The sequence below is a fragment of the Ptiloglossa arizonensis genome, chromosome 2 (assembly GCF_051014685.1).
Source record: "Ptiloglossa arizonensis isolate GNS036 chromosome 2, iyPtiAriz1_principal, whole genome shotgun sequence".
In the NCBI taxonomy this organism is placed as follows: domain Eukaryota; kingdom Metazoa; phylum Arthropoda; class Insecta; order Hymenoptera; family Colletidae; genus Ptiloglossa; species Ptiloglossa arizonensis.
The window spans coordinates 9,289,044-9,313,465 of record NC_135049.1 but is presented as its reverse complement, the minus strand read 5'-3'; the positions used below and the strand labels follow the sequence as shown (position 1 = coordinate 9,313,465).

Sequence of the window (24,422 nt, the reverse complement as noted above, 5' to 3'; positions counted from 1 at the left end):
ATAAATCGAATCGCCGATTCAGGGACGGGACGAGCGGACCTACCTGCGCAAGTCGTAATCACAGTCGGTCGAAAGGGTCCGCTCGGAGGAGCCGACAACCGCCGATCGTAGTGTCGGATGGTGGGGCGGTACATAAAGCGCGGCGACGCGGACACGAGACGTTAAATCTCACACTGACACTCGTGGACCGTGGATCGCTCGGACACGCTCGCGGATCTCTCTCGACGGATCGCATTACGCTAGCCGGATCCACGTGGATACCGCAACTGTCAAGCAACCACGCCGTTCACCGTGAAACGTCGAATCCTGGTACGTTCGTTGCGTTCACATTAGCCTTTATCGCGTCGCGAGACGAGGAATAATGTACAGGGTGTTCTACGCGCGAAAATAAACCGAAAACGTAGAATAACGTTCTGGGTTTCTTTTTTTTTTCTTTTTTACACTGTTTACCAAGAAATCGTGTTCGAAAAGACGAGAGTTACGCGCGCTTGACCTGTAAATATCTCATACGTGTATCCATGTAATCCAAATGTGCGGGACGCTTGCAGCGGGATTCGTTCGATTGAATTTTAGCGAAACGCGCGAGTGCCCCAATCAGCTCCGAAGACAATTTTTTCGAAAGCGACTCGCAGTGGGAAACACTTTTATTTTACGTTTCCGATTTACTTTTGTAGGTAGAACTACCCTAGGTTGTTGTTCTACTCATCGCGGGGCACTGTATGGTATGATGACTGTCCGATAGCATTTGAAAATAAAACCGGTGCGTTATGTGACAACTTGTTCAATAGTCGAGAAAGATAACCCCACAGTATCGGGTTTAAAAAGTATACTTCCAATAGGATACATTCAAAAAGTTTTATTTCGAAATTCGACAAACAATTAAGTTAGAAAATATTTTCGAGAACACATTAGGTGATTCGAAACCAACGTTGAACAGGTTTGATCGTTTTTGTCGTGAGATTAAGTCTGAATAAACGAGTCGATCAATCAAAATGAATCTCAGTTCTCCTGTAGAGCAATTTCAAACTCTTGTGTCCCTTGAACACAAAGCAATTAATACAATCTGCACTGTTACGTCATTTTATTATCTAAAACAATTGTAGACACTCGAATCGATTTATTAATAATAATTAGAGTAGGGTATATTCGGCACAAAGAATTTTTATATGTCAAGGAGAAAGGAAAAGTAATATAATAATTACATCGAACTTAAACATTCGATTGAGCAATTACAAATTGTTGTGTACTTCAGAGATAATCTCGGAGATTGACTTTTATCTGTTGCATTCTGTTCCAACTCTACTTTTAGAGTAACTATGCACGTCATACAATTGGTGTTTCATCACAAATAACTGTTACAAGGTGTACCAGAGTTAACCAGCCAACTAACCATTCTTTTCACTTATTTACTTGAAATAGATAAATACAAACGACGAAAATATCCACGTAATCCCATGCTTATGCTCGTCTACGATTCATCTATGTTGTTAACATTTGATACGACTCGTTCGGAGAATTGAAAAATGTTACCGAGATAATGTAAATGCCTCTTACGTATGAAACTTATAATGTGCGAACATTAATAACCTCGAGATAAACGATGTTGCGTGATAAAGAGCTGCATTGCTGAAACTCGCATCGAATTATGCAAATTCGTGTAGGTTTACATTAACACCAGCGGCGATACGTTTTCTATTTTCACGAATGCAACAGTTACAAGTAAAAGAGGTTCCTTTCGCTCTTTCGGCAACGTGGCCAAGAGTATTCCTTTCGCTTTCGTCCATTTTATTCATTTCGTAAATAGATTAAAACCTGATCAGATAACTTGGGTGTTCGAATGGTAATGTGGATTATTTGATATAATTGTTAACAAAGTAAACTGTACTGCAATTTATGTTAATGCAATCGGTGTAAATATCCGTTTGTGTTCTCTGTGAGGAATATTAGTGTTTTTAATGATACTACTGCAAGAGATCCTGTATAAATTATACGAGTAAAAGCAATGAGAACATTTGCATCGGGAAGATCAGGACGAGTCTCGTAAATGTGAAAATACGAAGTTATAAATCCCAGAGTCTTCGTGAAGTGTTTACCTTTTATTCAATTTTAAAATGGTGGTATAAACGAAATAAATTCGGAGTAATTAAGAATTGAAAGGTGGAAGAGTTGAGTAATTCTGGTTGGGTAACTTGGAAAAAAAAGACAAAAAGATCTCGATTCCTTTATAAGAACATAATAACTGCGACCTTGTTCGATCGTAGCATGATTTAAAGAAATGATAACCGGTCATGGTCGATCTAGACCAAATATTGCGAAGATATTATGAAATATCTCGGAACGTTAAAAGAAAGTCTACTTTTCGTTCGTATAAAATAGATTCTAAAACGAACGATAATTCTTCGAGTTTTTACATTTTTACATGTTGATATATTTTTAAACGCTAGTTAAATAATATTTTAAATTACAAATAGAAATTAGTGTAGAATTAAGTTTCATTGCAACAAAGTAAACATCAAACAATAAATGCAATATTCGGTCAAATATTTGGAATTAATCGTGACATTTTTTAAACGAGGATTAAGTACCTACTTGCAAAATATCGTGCTGAGATGAAAAACAGATTGGCTTCACCTATGCACCTATGTCTACGTAGAATCCTTGCAACGCCTCCTGTAATATCTCCTAGAAACAAAGGCAACTTCTTTTTCTTGACGGAATTCTGGACTATTTCCAAGTATCATTTCTTGATACAATAACAGATTATACATGCACACGTGAAAGTATTGTACACTCTCCTCTGTGTTAGAAGTTCGATAACCTGAAATGGTACTTCAGCAAGTGATCGTTGCATTTCTGATTCTGAGTATCGTTGACGTCAGAGACACGATCAGGGGAATCCCCGATGGGATCCCTGCTTTCTTTGACGTTCGAGAATTCATTATAAATCTTTGATCATTTTCTTCCTCTTAATTGATTATTGATGCAATCGAATTGGGGATACAGAAAAGTTTGAGAATATTCTTTAATAGTTTCGCTAAACTGCAACACGAAAATAGTTTGGTAGTGCTACTACCGAACGATTAATTTCTTATTGCATCAGAGTTACGTAATATTAATCTTATTAACTTTGTACTTGTTTAATTTTACCGTTTAATGTTATTTTTTGCTTAGAAAAAAAAACTTGAAACTAATTTCCGTTTAAAGTAATTATTTAACTTATATTTTTAAGACACGAACCATAAAGGATTTTGACAAGAATATTGATTATATCTTTCGGACTTACTATATCTTTGTTAACTGTACATTCAACTTTGCATCATAGAATAATTTTTTAGTTACAAACTCTGGAAGATCATTTATTTGGTGGAATTACGAAATAAATTTTGCGAGAGTATAAATTAATCATACACTAAGAGAATTTACAATTGGAATAATGGTATTTGAAAAATCACATTTTTGGTACGATCAGTTGTGATATGTCAATGTTTAAATTATTTTACAAAATTTGTTCAGTTCTTTGTCATTGATCAGTATTAAATTTAAATCAATTCGTCGTTGATAAAGCACCGAAATAAATGTTGGAAATGTCTCGGTTTTGCGAGGATTGCGTCATATTTCTGCAACCACTTATTTTACACTCTTTCAAAAATTCTCACGACAAATCAGTTATGCGATCGGGCTTCGGAAAACCGTCTGTTAGAAGTCACCAAGGGGAAAGGAATCGAACGAAACCAGCTTCACAAAAATGAGTCATGGTCATTGTTCCTTCACGAGTTAACTTGTCTCCACTTGCGATGGAAACTGCAGATCATTATGTATAGATCAAATCTCCCCCTCTCCCTCTCTTTCTCGTTATCCAGCAAAGAGACACGTGTCAGTGCCTCCTACCTCGATTCTCAAGACCCACATTGAGAAGGCTACTCTTGCCGATGATTGTAACGTTCGCGTAGAACGCTACCAGCGATACATAAACGTTGTAACTCGAAAAGATAAGTATTCGATGAAAACTCAATAGAGATCAGCGTCAGTTTGTTCATTCTTCCAGTACGTTTCTGCACTCATGATGCAATAAGAGCAGTATATTGCAGAGCTTGAAATTTATTCAGGTCGATGAACTTTATCTGTCTATCAATTCACGAATTTCTTAAGTCGATCACCATCACATAAAGCACGACCTCTGATTTATTCGTTTCTCATGACACGCTATTTCGTTAATTAATTTCTATTGACCCTAAACTTTTCATTTCCTTGAAATTTCATTGTCTCGTATTTTTTGAAAATTTCATTCCCTCTATTGTTCCTTTCCTTTGCATTATGAGCTTCCGAATTTTACAAAGTGTAATACAATTTCGAAGGATAATTCAATCGGGTTTATTGTCACAAACTATATTAAGCAGTTGTTACAGAAGCGATTGAATCTTTCATTAGAACCTGCGGCACTAACAATCGCTGAAGAGAGAGATCTATTCGTATGCTGTATTAGGTGTTAAATTACGTTTATATGGAGCCATTATGCTACTAAAAGAAGACTAAGTGTAAGCCGGATGAACGAATTTCAAAGTTATTTTCAGCTAAAGTCTGACGATAGAAAATTGTATCGATTAAATTAGTATTTGTTGGTTAGCATTTTGATTAGCATTTAGGTGCATTCTACGTTTATAACGAAACAAAAATCATTTTATCATACTCAAATCCAATCACAAAAGAGATTCTCTTTGTATATTATCTTTGAATATAGTTTATCATGGTTACTCGTAATTAAAGTAAAGTGGTAACATATTTACTGGCACAATTGCACGAAACATTCGTACTGCATAAGTATACGCGAGTTTTGAATATTTATTAATCGAATGCTGAAATGTTACAGGAAACGAGAAATGGATCCAGACAATTTCAAGGATTTTGCCAAGGAAATGGCGGAATACATTACTAATTATTTAGAGAATATCAGGGACAGGTGAATCTTTTTATCCATTGTTATCACTGTATCCTGTTTCACCGTCCTCCGGTGTTTTCTTACGTATTATTTGATCGAAGCATTCAGGGATTAATCAGAAGACCCTATACTCCTTATGATAAAAAAGACAAACAAAAAAAAAATAAAAAATATATAGAAAACGGTCTTTCTAACGAATCTAAGCACTTTTCGTTTTACATGAAAGTAAAGTATTAAACACCTACCCCAATTAAACTGTTTCAGACAGTACGATCTATTAAACTAAAATTTTTGTAATATTCTTCCGCGATTAATACACTTAAAAGAATGGAATACATAGATATAAACTAATTTTTCACACAGAAAAAACAGCAGTTCCACATGCTAGAAATAACGTTTGATATGATACCAAATAATTGCAGGAGAGTGTTGCCAACAGTTCAACCAGGTTATATGAAGCCACTTTTGCCATCCGAGGCTCCACAAACGTCAGAAAGTTGGAAAGATATCATGGCGGACATTGAAAGAGTAATAATGCCAGGTGTAAGTACGAAATAGAATATATTACAAAGATTTATAAGTATTCATGCGGTCGTTAATTTTACACTGTACGATGATAGTCGTAAAACAAATATATATTAGATATCTTAGTACTTAAGATACAAACTGTAACAATAATGTACGTACGTTTTGATTAGATCTCTGATCACCAACATTTATTATCGTTGCACAACATTCGAATTGTTTCTTTTTCTTTGGGACTAAAAATGTCGTGGATATGAAATTTGTAATGCAGAACACAAATTTCTTTATAGGTCACCCATTGGCAGAGCCCAAGATTTCATGCATATTTTCCTACAGCCCAATCGTATCCAGGTATTGTTGCTGATATGCTCAGCGGTGCTATTGCTTGCATTGGATTCACTTGGGTAAGAACTGACATAAATATTAATCTAATATACGTATGCTGTTCATAATATGTGTAATATGTTACGCTCTTTCGTAATATCTACTCTGTTAATTCATTTCCCTTGTTATTAATATATAATAGAAGTGTACAATTTTTATTTTGTCTTTGATATTTCAAATTACATTTTCGCCCTTTTCTTAAGTAATTGTAATTGTGCACAGTGCAAATGCAGTACTTAATATGTAACTAATAGCTGGATCCTATAGAATTATATTGATCTTAGTGGAAATAAAAAGAATCGTTCAATTTTCTCTGCAGATTGCGAGTCCAGCTTGCACCGAGCTAGAAGTAATAATGTTGGACTGGTTAGGAAAAATGTTAGATCTACCAAAGGAATTTTTAGCCTGTAGCGGCGGAAAGGGTGGTGGTGTTATTCAGGTAATCACTTAATACCTTTACGTGCGATTCACGTAACATAAGTGTTTATCATGAATTTCGAGACATAACGCGAATTAAATGAATAATATAATAATATAAAAATTGAGTCCGTTGGAACTCGCGCGCATTCGAGATATACGCGATTCAGACGTAAAATTTATAGGAAATTTGTATTATAGGAAAAATTTTTATCTGGATGGATGCATGCTTCCAATATTCATGCATTTTATTCATTTTATATTTTCTCATTAAGACATTTAAGATTCTTTTATTACGATACAATACTTGAAACTCTCATACCTTTCTTGAACGTCTTTAATTGTTATTCAAAGTTCACTTATATCTGTAATGGATTAATATTTAATAAGTGGCTCAGAAAGTAACTCATTAACTGTTCGTAAATCACAGTCGAACATTGATTTTATTTTATAGGGAACTGCGAGTGAAGCTACTTTAGTCGCACTACTTGGTGCTAAGGCTAGAAAAATAAGGCAGGTCAAGGAACAGCATCCAGACTGGACCGACAACGAAATTGTGGGAAAACTAGTCGCTTATAGTTCCGGTATGTACTATTCATCACGCATAATTCAAAATGTATTGAATTTTTATTATCTAAAATAGTATATTGTTAGTATATTCTCTTGGTAAATTTAATAATTAGATTCGTTACAAATCCGTTAAAAAATTGTGTAAATATTCATTGACTTGGCGTGAAAAAATTTCACCGTGGTCTATTTAAAATAGACCAACTCAGTGCGGATCAAAGTCATTTTATCGTTTCTTAAGTAAACAATGGATGTATTTACGAAACCAATTATAAAAATGAAAAAGGTTCTTACATGAAACGAAACATTAATAACACGGAATCACGTGAAGTGTCCTCTATATTTCATAATCATATTATTTCTAAAAATATGCTAAAATAAGATCAAGAGTGTATTTTGAAAATGTTCAATTAATCGTCTCATTGAAAAAAATTCAATTGCTCTATTAAACTTTGCAGATCACCTTGAATATTATTGGGTTAATCTATTTTGCTCTATATACAAGAAGCCATTATAATTAATTAGTTATCCGTTATAATACGCAGCAGTGAATTGACTATATTCCATTGACAAACATTCTTCCAAATAATCTTGTTGCACAATAATTTTTCAAATTCATTACTTACTCACATAATTACCTATAATTGAAATTATTATAGTTTTATATTTCCCGAAGAAATATAACATGAGTAAATGATCTGCAAACATCACTAAAACGTAATTAATAAAGAAAATTGTTCTTGGTGTTAATAGTTAAGCAATTGTCCTTTGTCATTTAGTGAAGACTAGAAAGAAAAAAGAAAAATAGAAAGAAAAATAAAAATAACGAAAGGATTAACCGTTAGACGAGTAGAAATTCGAGCGCGTGCTCGACCCTGATTCCCCGTAAACAAGATTAACGATGACGTTGGCCGGCGCTCTTTAACATTTGACAAAGGTACGCGAACCGGAGGTAGATTGACAGGGCGAGTATGGGGTTGCAGCACTTCATCAGCCAGCACTTTGTCACCATAGCAACGCGTAATAACCACTCGAGTTATTCCAACCCGACCACCCTCGAACACCCCCTCGGCTAGTCCGAACTCCTCTTGCCACTTCTGTCTGCCGGCCACGTCGAATCCCAGAAAGTTACCGCCGTACAAAAGGATTTTATAATTTTCTCTCGATATACCGAATGTTCGAAAAAAAATAAAGCACAAACGGGCACAGACTGATTTTTCATGAAAAAGTAAATGAAAAATGTGAAACAACATTTTTCGTACAAGGCTCCCTTCTTGAGAAAATCGATTTCGAAAATTCTTGAAATACGTTTTCAACGATCGAGTACGTCTTAGCTAACGTGTTCGTACAATACTCACTATTCTTAGTTTGTCGATGTTCGTAAACATCGATGTTGATGATATCGTGTTAATTTATGTTAGGTAGTTAGAAGATAGTAAAATTGCTCGAAAACGGATAAAATGATACCACGATCAGTAAGTACAAACACCGACACAAGCAGAAATAACTAGTATTCAACAGGCGTGTCAAATCAATCGCACGCGTGTTCCACAAATGCTTGAAATCGATGTTCTCGAAAATAAAACCTCGCTCGAAATTCACGTGAATTCATGAAAAAGTATAGTATTACCTTGACCCTTGGTACTCTATTGTACGGGATACTTTGTACGCATAACTTGTCGTTGCATTCATAAAAGAGAGAGAGTGGGAGAGAGAGAGAGAGCTTCGGTGTCCCGTGAGATTACAATTCTTCTTTATCGAAAATCTGCATTTATTGACAATCGCTCTTAAAATGATTGCTGCTGCAGCTACCTATTGTTTGTCAGAAATTGGAAAAAGTGGGACCAAACTGGCGGCAATTCTGTAATTTATCACGAAACATTTAGACCAATAGATTGGTATTTAAAAGATTGTAATGCTTCTATTATTCTTGTTGAAACAAAGAAGTGGGTAAATTATAGAACTATGAACGAAGAGTATAACTGTTAATGGTTATTAACACAAGTAGTTTCGATCCTATTGGAGCTTATTTTGTTTTCGTTTTCTTCTAAATTTTAATAATTAAAAATTAAAATCAAATAGAATTTGTAACGACAACTACGTTTACAATAACGATTCATTGAAACTTAGAGCAAAATCGATTAAAAACATGACTTACAATTTATATACAAATATTTGTAGTATTCGTTATAATCAGTAATAATTTAAAAATAACAGGACTTGTTAAAAAAATTATTTTAAAAAATTATAATGTTTCTAATAAAACAATTTGAGGTATGATTTACTTGTTCTCACTTCTTTTATCTATTTTTAACTATTCTTAGACTTACTCTCTTATTCTTAGATATTTACTTTTTCATTTGTATCGCGACACATTATTATTCGTTTTAAATAGTTTTCGTTAGAGATGTTCACAGTACTTTCATTACTTCTTTTCTGTTGTTGCACGAAAAGGAATGTGACGTATCTCATAACACTTTTTTGATCCACTTTCTATTGATTTTAATTTATCTTATTATATCTACATTACCATATATTAGAGTAAATATTACAAAAAGTGGCAGTGGAGTAATCTCGTATACCTAACAGCAAAACGGAGAATAAATTCATTCGGTTGCTTGTCTATTATTTCAGCTCAAGCTCACAGTTCTGTAGAACGAGCTGGACTCCTGGGAGGCGTAAAGTTCCGGTTGTTGGAAGCAGATTCGAAATACAAACTTCGCGGTGATACACTTGGGGAAGCCATTCGTAAAGACAAAGAGCAAGGACTAATTCCATTCTACGTAAGTTCTAGATTAATTCAAAGTATTATAATTCCGCTACAATAAAATTCGTTCGATAAAATTTAATATCGTCCTTTATCGTCCAATTATAAAAGAAGTTTGGCATCACCTTAAAATCGTTCAACTATATAAAATATTGACTTTGCTACTAAATCATTTCGCGTGAACTAACTTTCCGTTAAATACACTATGGAAACCATTACGGTATCATATTTCTGGACAATTTAAAGCTTGAATCAATAACCAAAGTCTAGAAAATGCATTATGGTAACATGATTCTATCGTTTGTCTAACTTACGCAACATGTTCGAGCTTTTAACCGCTTCAGTTGACTAAAGTTCAAACTGGTTTCTTTAAAACCAATTCTTCCTTTCAGATTTTATTTCTGAACGGAGATTCATTGTTTCACCACGTAACGAGTATAAAATTAAACTCTTTACATTTTTATAGGCTGTTGCGACTTTAGGGACAACTTGCTCGTGCGCGTTCGATCGTCTCGATGAAATGGGTGTTGTTGCAAATCGTGAAAACATTTGGTTGCACGTCGACGCAGCTTACGCTGGTGAGTCCATCGAAACTCGAATTAATTTCTAAAAATTGACTTCGTATAAATCTTTTGGTAATTCTCTTTCAGGTTCCGCTTTTATTTGCCCCGAATTTCGGTACTTAATGAAGGGTATCGAATTGGCCGATTCGTTCAACTTCAATCCACACAAGTGGATGCTGGTTACCTTTGATTGTTCAACTATGTGGCTGAAAGATCCAACTTACGTTATCAACGCCTTCAATGTCGATCCATTGTACCTGAAACACGATATGCAGGGATCTGCTCCAGATTACAGGGTAATTTTACGCTCTACTAAACATTTTTACCATTTCTGATATTGTATAGCGATAATATTATCTTATTGTGGCAATTAAATACTATCTTATTATCTTATTAGCTTGAAAACGTAAATACTGTTTAAACGAAAGCGCGTATACTTTTATCTCGCAATTGTATTTCAAGTATCCATGTTTCATCTTTACTAGAATATTTGTTAACAATTTTAGGAAAATTTTATAAGAATTGAACACATTGGTGTGTTAAATACAAGCCATATTTTATATTTAGCGATTTAGTAGAATCTTGAAATTTAGAGACAATAGTGGAAGCGTTATGTTTATCGTAAACGAAAATAACAATTTTGTAATAAATTAACTCCCGTTGGATAAATGTTAAATTCCAAATAAATTTATTTCCATCTAAGAAATTAAATAGAAAACGTATTTATGTGCGATCATACATCGCTGAATTTTTGCACGTAAATCCGTTATCCATTTTTAATCGCTAATATAATGAAAGAAAAAGTGTATATGTATATTTCTTTTCAGCATTGGCAAATTCCACTGGGACGCAGATTTAGGGCGTTGAAACTCTGGTTCGTTTTGAGAATTTATGGCGTTGAGAATCTTCAGCAATACATCAGAAATCACGTCGCCCAAGCTCACGAATTCGAGGCATTGGTTCTTGCGGATCCTCGGTTCGAAGTTGTTGCAGAAGTAATACTGGGACTCGTTTGTTTCAGATTGAAGGTAAATAATTTTTCACAAGACAAAAAAAAAGAAGAAAACATGAACTACTCTCCTTACAATTCATGTTGACAAAGAAACGTCGCATGAAATGAACATTTCGTCTATGAAATCTGATATATTTATTTAAATGACGTAGAAATTATTTACTTTAAAGCTAAAAATTGTTTCAACAATTTAATAGAATAATTGACTCTTTCGTCGCAAATATTATTTATCGCAAATCATATCATTCAGACTTTATTCCTTAATAATTTTAAAATAACTCACGTATCTAAAATGTAAGACACCCATTGATCGCGTATGAAACCGTATCCACAGAACACGAATGATACAAACGAACCTGATATATTTGTTCCAGCCACGTACAAATTGTTTACTTGAAATCAATATCAGAGAATTCAATGTATAAAAATAATTAGCCACTCTGTAGCAAATATTACTATCGATTTTATCTAATCGAAATTCGGTTTCTAAATAGTTTGAAAATTTTTAATTTAAAATATTTTTTTAAATTTAATTTAAAAAAAAGATACAAAATTTTAAAAAATGAATTTAAAAAATTTTAAACTTATACTACAGGTTTATTTCCTAATAATTTTTAAATAAGTGAGAATCAGTACCAAAGTATAAGACACCCATTAATCATGTTCGAAATCATCCACAGGGTTCGAACGACATGAACGAGTCTCTATACAAAAAAATAAATGCCGCCGGAAATATTCATCTGGTGCCGTCCAAGATAAACGACATGTATTTTCTGCGATTCGCGATTTGCTCGCGGTACAGCGAGAGCAAGGACATACAAAGTTCCTGGAAAGAGATAAAGCTCAGAGCCGCGGAGATCCTTGAGGAACAATCGGTCTCTAAGTGATGGCGGGCTCAGATAGCCCGCGGTTGTAGATCCTTGGCACCTGCAACCTGCAATCAATCCTAGCTTCTATTTAGTTGATGTTTTAGCAATCCTGGAAGAACGAGGGATCTGTCCTACGTATCTCGCTGAAAAAAAGTAGTACGATTGTTTCCGATATATCCGTTGTAAACCAATTTAGAATTACAAAATTATTTATTCGTCCTTGAATACAATAGGTTCGTAAAAATATATGAGACGTAACGATCGTGAAATTTGCTTTTTATATGTAGCGAAATATACTTTCTCGTAATTTGCATTATTCGTGCGCTAATCTTCTGTAGAAGATTAAGAATGTTCTCATAAAATGCCAAAGATCGTTCTTCAAGTGTTGTTTCATCCGGACGAACTCGTATTTCGTGTAAATGCAGTACCACGTGCTGCTTTTTCCAATGCGTAGCTGAACGTCCTCCAAACCCATTGAATCGCTTTGAGTGGCGTATAAGCCATCGTGCACGAGTTCGTCTTTTGCAATTTTATTGCATAATTGTTGGCATGCGTATAATTTACGCTAAATACTGGGTATCTGCGAAAATTCTGCCAATTCTGAGCATTGAAATCCGATGAATTCAATGAACGGTTCTTCTATCTTCCATTATTCTCATTTACGTAATTATCTCGTGTATATTGTTGATAGAAGCATGACAGAATTTTTTCATTTACCCATTAACTTTTAAGCAAAAGTACACGGCATTACGTGCAATATTATATTCATGTTGAATCTGTGTAGTTATAATGTAGATATTGGACATAGTATCGAATGTAATACAAGAGACGAATTGTTCTAAATGTTATTGCTGAATTCGATTGTGTTGTAAACAATGTAGTGGATATACATTGTGCATTGCCAATTTACGAATGCAGACTGTCTCATAGAAAAAAGGAACTTACGCATATGTGTAAGTTATGGAAAGACTATAGAAGATTGTTTTAAGATTTGTTAAACAGAACTGCTCCTAGTTTCTTCGTAAAAATGTTTGTATTATTTATTTCCGTACTAAAATTTGAATATCGAATTAAGTAAATATTTGTTTTTGATGAAACAATCTTCAATCATTTATTAGATTACACAGACCAACCTAGAGTATGTATTCATTATACTTTCTTCTGAATACTTTGTTCGTAAGGTATGCTGCAAAAAGTATAAGAGTTCATGAAAAGTTTTGTTTACCAATATTCCATTTCATATCGATGAAAACTTTTTATAATATAATTTTTTTAAATAAATACTTATCAAGTATTCTGAGGAAAAGCAATCAATGAAGTGAGCGTTCTGTGCAAATAAAATAACTGTTAAAGTATTCTGTAGTACATTCGCAGCATAAATAATGTCCCAGCATATGTATGGAAGACAATATTGTATAAAACGTTAGTAGATTTTTGGATTAGATTACAAACTGAGTTGTATACACATTTATAGAAAATTGCATAAAACATTGTCCGATTCATAGATTCGATTTATATCAGAGAAATTTATATCAGTAAATTTACTGATTGATTCGATTTATTATTATTTTCATTATAGTCAGCTTGTTCTACAAAAAAGTATTTTAGTTATAAATGAAAATAAGAATATTTAATCGACGATATTATACGCTCAAAATTAATGGCAGCGCGTCGGTAACATTTATTCTCTTCTTTTCTTCATTATTTATACAAAGTGTATTTATTTATGATTTACTAGTATTAGCTAAATTAATATAAAAATATTCGAGATCGAATGAAAACGAGTACGTGTAAAAATTCAAGTAGCTACAAAAGAAATTCTTTTTAAATTTTTTCTTTTTTTTTCTTATTCTACTTAACAGGATTCTTTTTTTGTTTCTTAATATTGAATATACGTCTCTAAACAGTGATACTTGGACGTAGATATTATATATTGATCACTAAAAACAGAATTTTATTCAACTTATATTAATTTATTGATATGTAGAATGCAATTGTTGTAACAAGGAAGGTGAAGCAATATGTTTTAAATTTAAGTAACACAATCATGGGCAGTATTACACTGATTTTTAATATATTTCTCCTTAATAGCACTATTGAATAATTTCTCGAGACTTTCTATGTTGAAAGTCGCATCTATTAAATATAGAAAACCGAAAGTTATATAGTTAGTTGTAAGTATAATGTATACAATGTATCTTTGTCTTCCTCTTCTAAACAAACCATCTTTGTATTTATTTGCCATGATCGTACTCGGGGTACAACAATTTCATTTTACTATAGACCAGTCGAGATTCCTATAAATGTCGATATTATTTTAATGTTTAAAATTCAAAATTGTTGGCCTTCAATTATCTCGAACAAAATTGTACATACATATATACTGTCTCGTGAGTAAAATTAACTATTCGTCCTTAGGCGAATTGCAATGAGATCTATAACAATCTATCATTTTCAACTGTATTATTTTATAGAATTGAAGTACTGCTTATATACTTCACACTACTATTGTAAATATTACAATTTCGCTAGACTGGTTTTGATTTTTATTTACACGTGTAATGGGGAAATTTGTCAATTTATTTTACGCAAAATTAAAATTTACAATTATTGGAAGGTAAAAGAATAATGTTTATTCATCGATGTTTAAATTAAAAATTGTAGAAGTTCTATATTCTAGCTGTGTTACCATTTTCACCATTTTAAAACAGAAAGGTCAAGTATTTTTGTTAAGTGAGAATGTTTCAATTTAGAAGATATTTCCCATAGATGCGTAATGAAAGATTTTACGAATTATTTAATTGGCAATGTTCGATTGATGTCAACGTCCAATAATATTGGTCTCTCAAACCAATCGTTTGTTGCCTCGGATACACTTATGGCATTTTTAATGTAAAGTAGTGCTGCAACTGGGACAATAAATAGATCTAGAATTACTTTGCGCGGTTTGGTCTAAGAAACGAGTAAACGTTCTTAAAGATGTTTAAATTAAACAAATATTAGCCATTTCATACGCACTAGTTACGATTCTGCACTTTTGTATTTATAATACGAACAGTATATAAATATATTTGTACAATTTTAATGATTGAAGACGATATATTTTTTTATCAAAAAATATATCGAACTCTATACATAGAAGCCATAATAACAAATAATTTTCAGTCAAAGTAAGTACGTGGAAGGTAATAATGTAACATTTAAAAAACAGTGAATGTAACTAATGGTTATCATTATTAATGTGTAAAAAGTAAGAACGTTTTCTCGGTGAAATAACACGGATTGCTGTTAAACGGGACCAACGGAAAGTAATAGAAGGATATGTATAACCATATGTATTTACGTACCTGCTGTATCGATGTATGAACATTTATTTCAATTTTTCATTTGACTTGCTCCGAACAGTTACTGTTTATGGCGAACATATGTGTGTATTATATGATATATAAATGTTCAAAATGTCTGTCAGAGTACCTTCGACGGTATAGTAATGTGGCTTCAATAAAGAATGTATTATAGCTGATTCGATTATCACTGTGTGTGACAATTCTAATTTAACTGAGATACTGTCAGAAGTACTTCAACTAAAACTAAGTAACTGTTAATTGGAATTTTAAAATAAATATGTGATCGTTTAAAGTAAATTTTGACAAGTATTTGACGACCATTCGGATAAGTTTAATACTGTGTTTAAGATTAAATCTCCTTGTAGCAACAAGAAAAAAATCTTTAAATGAAACTTTTACTTTTCAACGAGGCATGAAGTATCGAAACCAATCATTGTGGTTTGATGGGGATATGGTTTGCAAAACTAACCAAATGAGGATTTACAAGACTAAATCGCAAGTTACATTGATGTAAGTAATTAACAAAAGAGAGATTAATCTCGAACATGATAACATTTTGCTACATGCATTGATCACAATTTAAAAGAAACTAACACCAAGATTTGGTGTCGTTAACTAATTACGGAGATTTTTTAATTAATCCTCTTGGGGATGTGAAGCTCAGGATTGAACGTCGTGAACACTCTTAATCGAACCTATCATTTGCAGATCATTAGTGTTTGTGATAACGCACAAAGAAACACTTAAATTTTTATTTGTTCATTGTGAAATATTTCATTTTGTAATTCAAATTTCAATTTCGATTCACCAAGTAACGGATAAAAAGTCGTTTTATCTTTTATTTGTCATTCGATTCTTTTATTTAGATAAAAGATTCTTTCCATCTTCTTCGAATGTTGTCATTGTGTTAACGCTAAACTAAACCCAGATCGTGCATTCGTTTCTCGTCTGGGAAATGAATAAAACAATGAATCCCAGAATACGACGAAGATTACAATTTTTATTGAAATTAACTGCACATTATGTAAAAATACAATCGAAAGCAGAACTACTAGATAAAATAAAAACGAAAAGAAAAAGGATTAATATACAGCTCCAAAAGTTTATGATAATATTTTACAAACTATACTGCCGTCGATATTCTCGTTTGGCCAACTTCTACCAATGAAAATTTCACTCAACGAGTTTGAACTATACAGTTTTAACTGCAAGCGTCGTTATCGACAATTATATACACATTTGCTGTGACGCTTAGCAATTTTTTTTTTACTTCCACATAAATATGTTACGAACTCGGCTACATTAATCGGGGAGTTTTTTCGGCGGGCCACCGAAGCGTTTCGTTAGCTGAATTATCCTCTCCGCTTCGCGAATACCGCTTAATCGTGCACCATGAACTGTGCTGTAATGTCCTGGAATTGTAGCTTCCCCGGCAAACAAGAGGATCGGTGGTATCGGCTCACATGTACCTGGCGAACGAGCGAATGAGAAACTAAAAAAACTTTGCAGCGTCTCGTGCAAAACTAACCAAATGAGGATTTACAATACTAAATCGCAAGTTACATTGATGTGAGTAATTAACAAAAGAGAGATTAATCTCGAACATGATAACATTTTGCTACATGCATTGATCACAATTTAAAAGAAACTAACACCAAGATTTGGTATCGTTAACTAATTACGGAGATTTTTTAATTAATCCTCTTGGGGATGTGAAGCTTAGGATTGAACGTCGTGAACGCTCTTAATCGAAATTTTCTCCAATTAAGTTAACGCGTTCCGCGCCACCATTCGATTGGAGAACCGTCACAGACCACGCTACATTCATAACAATCCTTGTCAACGGAGTTTGTGTTCATTAATGCACGAATGAAACGAATTGAACAGGTCGGCTGAATATTCGAAATAATGGACCATGTATATATGACCGCGTAAAATTCACGTTCTATTTCGATATAAAAATCATCGATCGAATTACAGGGGATGCTCGTGCTAGTCAGCCTTCTTGATATTAATAATGGAAGTCGTCGAAAATAATTAACATTGTAACATTCGTTGAGCGAAAAGTACCGCTATAGAACTGTAGATCAGTACGAAGTGAATCTCTGTAGTATTGCTGTTACACGAATAAAAATTACATGTGAAACTTTTGTGAACGTAAAACGAAAAGGAGGTACACAATTTGGACGCGTACCTGGCAAAGGACTAGCTAGATCACATTGATGACCGACAGTACTGTCCAAACCCATGTAGCTATATGCACCGGCAAAGTATTGATCCATACACCATTTGCTTCTGAGAAGATTGGCCGGGTATGGAAGCGAGGGATCGCCTGTGAATTGTCGAAGAACTCTTGTTATCGATTCCACGATCTCTTCGTCGGAGCACAATTCCATGTCTGCTGCCTCGCGACCGCAAATCCATGCGCATAAAACGTGTTGTGACGTCGATAATTCTTCTATATTAGAAACACCTAGAATAGACGAATACGTTTATTAATTGACCGTAAAGTAAGTAAGTAGTATATGCTTTCGATAGGATATAATAATTAAAGCACTTTGCATTTACAAATAATTTCATCACATCTGTATGGATTTTATTTTGTGTGTGTACACACGAGTAGTACCAGTAGTACTACCTGGTACTACATAGGTTGTTGAATAAGTATATCGAACGACGAAACTTATTGAGCAACCTAATATATATCATACAAATAATTAAAAGTTGGAAATAATGAACAAATACAACCGTGGAATATTACAGATCGTGTCTCTCTTTCGTTATTTTCACTCGATCGATTCGATTGAAACGACACTTTAATTCCTCGAATAAACTTAAAAATGTATCTTTCCTGAGTAGCCATCGGTGAATTAAAAGTAAAATCCGATAAATATAAAAAAGTTTTTGATTATTTTTGCCGCGATCGACTATTTTAAATCACATTTGAAGGTTTTACATTCTTCAATTTATATCCCGACTAAATATATCGATCGTTTCAATCGGCTCGACTGCATTCAAGTTTTAAAAGATTTAATTATCGCGACTAATTTGAATCTCGTTCAGTGCATTTAGAATCATCGAACAAACGTAATGTAACTAAAAATTGTCCTTTCGTGTTGTTGTACGAAAAAAGAAAGTTGTCTCACCTTTCACCCAGTCACATCTGTCAGCGAGTTCATCGGCCGACCAAGCCAGTTTGATCCCACCTTCTTTCCATACCCAAAATGGCCTCGCGTATTCTAAGAATATTTTATTAACATATCCATAACCTAATCTGGAAATAGCTTCGACTTTCTCCGCTGATAACGCCGGGCAGAATAGTTTATCGTGTCGATGCTTCAAAACGCCAAGGGAAACAGTGACGATCACATAATCGGCAGGATATTCTTCGCCATCGCAACACTTTACTACAGCTCGAGGACAGGTATCGGTTACGGCGCCCCATCTTATGCAACTTACTGGCTTGCAGTATCTAACGGGAATAATACGCATATTATTATTCGTGTATACACGAATAACGAATAATGTATATTTTTAACGCGGCATTCGCGAACGATTGAAACGATCTTATGCCAACTTTGGTAAATTAACTTTACGATATCGACCGTGTCCGACGTCATTGATGAATTGAATCTCGACACGGTTATCGTTCAAGATTTATCTCATTTTAAAGTCTACCCTGTAAATAGACGATTCATCGGATCACGTCCATTTCGGATGTAATATATCGCCATTAACATTAATAACTGACAAGTGATCAATGAATCCTTGTAAAGTTTAATGGGAAACGTAATCGCAATTATTTTTTGCTGAAGATAGAGTTCCAAAGTACCAAAGACGCAATTGGTGTATTCGAAATGTAATAAATAAAATAGATCAGAGAATAAAATAGAATAGATAAAGAAAATATCAGAGAATGCAATCTATAATATCATTTTGTAACGAAATTATTTCCAACCTACAGTGCAAAGGATATTAATTATGGCTTTGTTTCGTTTCTTGGTGCTGCGTGGTATTCGTTACGCGAACATTTTTCGAAGCTAGGTAAATTCGACGAATATTCGAATAATGTTTCATACGTACGTAAATGAACGTAGCTTGAAATTTATTTCGGACGGAGAGGTGAAATTAATCTGCTGAAACTGATACAATGGGACCGCGATAAATTGAATTAATGATTGTACAAGAATCTCGGTTGCTTGCATTGTGTTCGCACGTGAAAGGGGTGATTACTTAGCAATGAGCAAAGAGATGAATGGAACAGAAACAGACGGTAGTAATTATTGATAACGAAGGGTATATCGTGCAAGTAAAGGTTCCTCTTATTGGATTTGTTGCCGCGGCAAGAATAGCTATTATCGAGTGTTATTATCGAGTTTCTGCTGTGTCATTTATGTTGTTTTTTCTCTCTTCGAATCACTGGATAAGTGATCTGAGTTATTGATCCCCGTACGAGCCCCCAAATAACTCTTGTACTCGTGCGGTGTATGGATACATATATATTTAAGAATATTATAAGTTACAGTGATATTAGTATTAGACGCGGTGTTGGTGATTAGTTTCGCTTTTCACTAAGGGTAGATTGACCGTGTATAAGACTAAGCTAATCGTCTTTAAGCCCTCGGCACGCGTCTTTATCGTCTTTGTTGCTTATGTCTTTTACTGGTCTTTCGCTTTAGTGCGTCTTTCTAACTGTATCGTCTTATTACGTCTTTTAACTCATACCGTTCGCGACATACTCTCCGGACATACGAGGGCGCTCCGATAAGTACTTAGCCTACAAAAGAAAAAGGAAAATTTTGGAAAAGTAGCGATTTATTTCTCTATATAGTCTCCTTTCAGCTCGATATACTTGACCCAGCGATGCTCGAACTTCTTTAACCCGTCTGAAAAATACGTTTTCCGGAGGTCTGCAAAGTAGGCCTCCGTGGCGGCGTTAACCTCCTTACTCGATCAAATTTCTGCCCGGCGAGTGACTTTTTCAAGTTTGGAAACAAAAAGAAGTGGCACGGAGCCAAATCTGGAGAATACGGTGGATGGAGCAGCAGTTCGTAGCATAATTCGACCAATTTGGCCTAGGCGACAGCGGAAGTGTGAGCCGATGCGTTGTCATGGTGGAAGAACACTTTTTTCTTCGCCAAGTGGGGCCGTTTTTCCTGCAATTCGGCGTCGAATCGGCCCAATAAACCGGCATAGTAGAGCCCTGTGACCGTTGCGCCCTTGTCCAGGTAGTCGATGTAGATCGCACCTTTTGAATCCCAAAAAACGGTGGCCAACACCTTTCCGGTCGATAGGACAGACTTCACCTTCTTCGGAGCGCTTTCGCCGGGTGAAGTCCACTGTTTCGACTGTTCCTTGGTCTCTGGTGTGTACCAGTGGATCCATGTTTCATCGACGGTCACGAAACGACGCAGAAACTCCTTCGGATTGCGCCTAAACAGCATCAAACACTGCTCCGAAGTGATCTCACGATTGCGCGTGTTGTCCGGAGTAAGCAAACGCGGCACCCATCGCGCCGACAGCTTTCTCATGCCCGATATTTCATGCAGGATACTACTCACGCGGTCTTTTCAGATGCCTACTGTCTCAGCTATCTCGCATATCTTCGATCGGCGATCTGCCAATACAAGATCGTGAATTTTGTTCACGTTATCCTCCGTGGTAGCCGTTTTCGGGCCACCTGGACGTGGCTCATCAAAAACCGACGTGCGCCCACGTTAAAACTCGTTAAACCAATTTTTGACGGTCGCCATCGAAGGAGAAGAGTCACCGTACACAGCATCCAAGCGCTTTTTGATTTCGCTGCGCGATTTTCCTTCCAAAAACAAGAATCGAATCACCGACCGATATTGCTCTTTTCCCATTTTTCTAAAATACGTGGATACACCCGTTTTCACACGCGGTCAAAACAAAACTACGAGTCCGATTCGGCTGAAATTTGGACAGTAGCTGTCTACAAGAATGTACTACAAGGTAGTACATTTTTCTTGCGATCGTGGTAACCATCGGGTGGTCAAGCTAAGTAATTATCGGATCGCCCTCGTACTCTCCGCGTCATACCGTCTTATACTCTCTGTGACATACTGTGCTGTCTTAAACTCTGGACACACTATACCGTGTCCCAAATGTTCCTCTCGCACTCTATACAGCCACGCACATTCATTCTCTTTCATTTCAATCCTCAGTCTCTCTCACTTCAGACATTCGGTCGCGTTTGGCCATCCTAATCGTTCGTCTTTTCCAAACACTCTTCACTTTCTCCGAGCCACATGTATTCCCTTTCATCCCCATGCATTCTTACGCTCGGTCGTCGCGCAAGACTCCATGTAGAGAGATACTCAGGCCTTCCACGAAACCTAGCGAACAGATCGACACCAAATGTTTATCCTGACCCAGGTCTGTCCGCACGTGCTATCTAGTTTAGGCCTGCGCTCGAAGCAGGCCCAAGCGGACTCGGAAAATCCGATACTACACTATTATCGAGTGTTACCAACGAGTTTCTGCTGTGTCATTTATGATCGTTCACTAACTTGAGAGAACCGCTTGGTAAATCCCTCAGCAACGGAGCAAGGACACCGACGTAGCCAAGAGGCACCCTTACGTTACCGCCAGGAATCTCGATGTAGCTTCCAAACTGATCGGCGGAAACTAACGACAGATCATCGCCGCATCGACATCTCACGCAGTTCGTCATTCCGTACATCACTCGGGCTGCGTCATATCTGAGAAGGAAAATGGAATGACCAAAGGTATCGAGGGAAAGTGTTTCGCGATATCGTGTAGTTAAAAACACAGTGATGTAACGTTTACGTGTTCACTCAAGAATCTCGTGCACTGTCCAACTGCCAAACATTTCTTCGCCTTTCACTAACCGACTACATGGAGAACAATTTGCTAAAAATCATCGATAGAAGCGATAGAACGTAAAGTAATTTTGTTTAAACGGAGGAGGATTTTAAACGAATTGGAGAATCTCTGGTCAAGCGTGAATCATAACCGATCTGTTTATTTAGCGAGCGTTTTACTTAAATATACAATCCCAGTTAACTGAAAAGGAAATGGAAATGGGGGTTACTTGACATTGGTTGAACGATGAAATAAATTAAAAAAAATGATCAGTAGTTAGATGGTACACATGGTGTCGATGGATGACACGTTTCTACTTTCACAACTCATTCTGTGATATCTTTCCAAGTAATGGTTGCATTCTTTCTGTACAAGTATGAACGATATATCATATCTGTATCTCTATTCTTCTGCATTCGTTACAATTTATAAGATATCGATTATCCGTTTCTATTTATAGAATTCACGCTACAGATGTCTCTAAAGTAAAATTGATCGAACATTATACATTTTACCTGTATACACAGTGACGATTGCTTTGAAAAGAAATGGAAAAATACTTTGAATTTTATCATACAAAGTGCCCCACAATCGGAAGAGGGATGATTCTTCGTGGAGATATGCGTAACACGAGATGACTTTCACAACTACGTTTACATCACCGCTGGTAATGATTGCAGTTGACCTGGGCAACTGTACCGTTGCTCCTCCGGGAAATTGTGGAGCTCCTGCTGAATTCTGACGCCCATGAAATTCAGCAACGTACCGTGGGTGCGGCCACAACCTAGGGAGAAAAGCGTTGCCGCCTGTTGCTCGATTTGCCGAAAGGTGTGATAAGCCGTGATGCTGACAGGGAGATCGATAGCTCGGCCGTCGCTTGTGCAAAAAAGACCGCGACTCGGATCAGGCCTGACGATGGGTGGCTTCAGAAGACCCTCTTGGGCAGCCAGGGTGAAAACGGGATTCGCCACGCATCCACCCTCGATCCAAGTGGCTCCCATTTCCGCCACCACGTCACCCAACCAGCAGGAATGAATTCGGCCTCCTGGTCTGCGAAGCAAATTCGTTAACGATACTTGGTCATTTATTTAAACGTCAACAGTGAACACAGCGCGCACACGAGGTATGCATTGTACAGTAATCGTCGTGGTGAGCGAAAAATGTCTCGATATAAATCTATGAATCATTTATCACATGTCAGCATATTTCATCACATGTCATCGTATCTTAGACGTATTTCAATATTTGAGGAATACTTGGAACGGAATGTCGTCATATCGTTAACATTTAAATTGATTAAGCTCTGAAATCTGTCGCAGTAAATCTTAGCACAGCTCTTTGAGGTTATTAAAATTTAACGAGAAACTCGAATTGACTCGTTCACTCGAACAGTGAAAAGTCACCCGCGTTACGAATCGATATCGAAGACTCTGCAGAATGCATAAATACCTTGAACGCGCATTTTATTGGTTGCAAGTGTACGTCGAAGGAAACGTGTACACCTTTTTTTACAGGAGTGATAGTTAATAGCGATAGAATAATTTCAAAGCGTGTTTAACACGATTTTCATAGTTCATCGCGATCAGTCTAGGGCGTACCGATCCGTTGCCTCTAATATTGTGAAATTCTGGAGACCACACTGTGTCAATCGATGCGCCGCTGAAAGTCCAGCCATCCCTGCACCAATTATCACCACTGTTGGTTCCGGCTTGCATGGATCCAGCATGCAGGGATCCAATTGGCAGGATTCGAATCTGGCCAGTTTCGTGCATGGCCACTTTTCCGCTTCTGCGCTTTTCTTCGAGAAAATTCTATTGGGTGTGAGTAGAAAGAATTAACGTTACACATACCTACGTTTTCTCGATGAGCTCGTATGAGTGCAAATGCAAAAATTGTCAAGACTTTTGCGTTCAATGTGAATTTCTCTAAAGTTAAGACAAAACTGTACAAACCTATCAAATTGAATTTTTAGCACGACCGTACATTCTAATTTATCATTTTTCTTACGAGGTACAACCCATAACTGAAACTCGAGTTAACTCGTTCAGTGAATGTAGCATACATGCAAACTGTAACTCTTTAACCTATAACGAATATACGTGTACTCGATTCAATTAACGATGAAATAAAATTCAAGAAAGATAAGAAATGCACTTTCATTGTGACAACGATTCGTGTCAATATTTTAC

The 24,422-nt window shown here is 35.7% G+C and overlaps 2 protein-coding genes across 2 annotated transcripts; one reads left to right on the top strand and one right to left on the bottom strand.

The window, feature by feature from the left end:
* The first annotated feature begins 154 nt into the window (after positions 1 to 154).
* Positions 155 to 15,563, top strand: Ddc (aromatic-L-amino-acid decarboxylase). Its single transcript, XM_076305098.1, has 11 exons — positions 155 to 309; positions 4,868 to 4,957; positions 5,359 to 5,479; positions 5,752 to 5,865; positions 6,165 to 6,284; positions 6,717 to 6,846; positions 9,464 to 9,612; positions 10,063 to 10,174; positions 10,247 to 10,455; positions 10,987 to 11,187; positions 11,852 to 15,563. Exons 2-11 carry the CDS (start codon positions 4,878 to 4,880, stop codon positions 12,056 to 12,058), a joined length of 1,443 nt encoding a protein of 480 aa, XP_076161213.1. The 5' UTR covers positions 155 to 309; positions 4,868 to 4,877; the 3' UTR covers positions 12,059 to 15,563.
* An 833-nt stretch (positions 15,564 to 16,396) lies between these two features.
* LOC143143803 (spermine oxidase) lies at positions 16,397 to 23,974 on the bottom strand. Its single transcript, XM_076305511.1, has 6 exons — positions 23,832 to 23,974; positions 22,933 to 23,283; positions 21,918 to 22,109; positions 18,534 to 18,859; positions 17,582 to 17,860; positions 16,397 to 16,856 (listed from the first exon to the last, which is right to left on the bottom strand). The coding sequence occupies exons 1-6, from the start codon at positions 23,957 to 23,959 to the stop codon at positions 16,690 to 16,692; spliced, it is 1,443 nt and encodes a 480-aa protein (XP_076161626.1). The 5' UTR covers positions 23,960 to 23,974; the 3' UTR covers positions 16,397 to 16,689.
* Between the last annotated feature and the right edge of the window lie 448 nt (positions 23,975 to 24,422).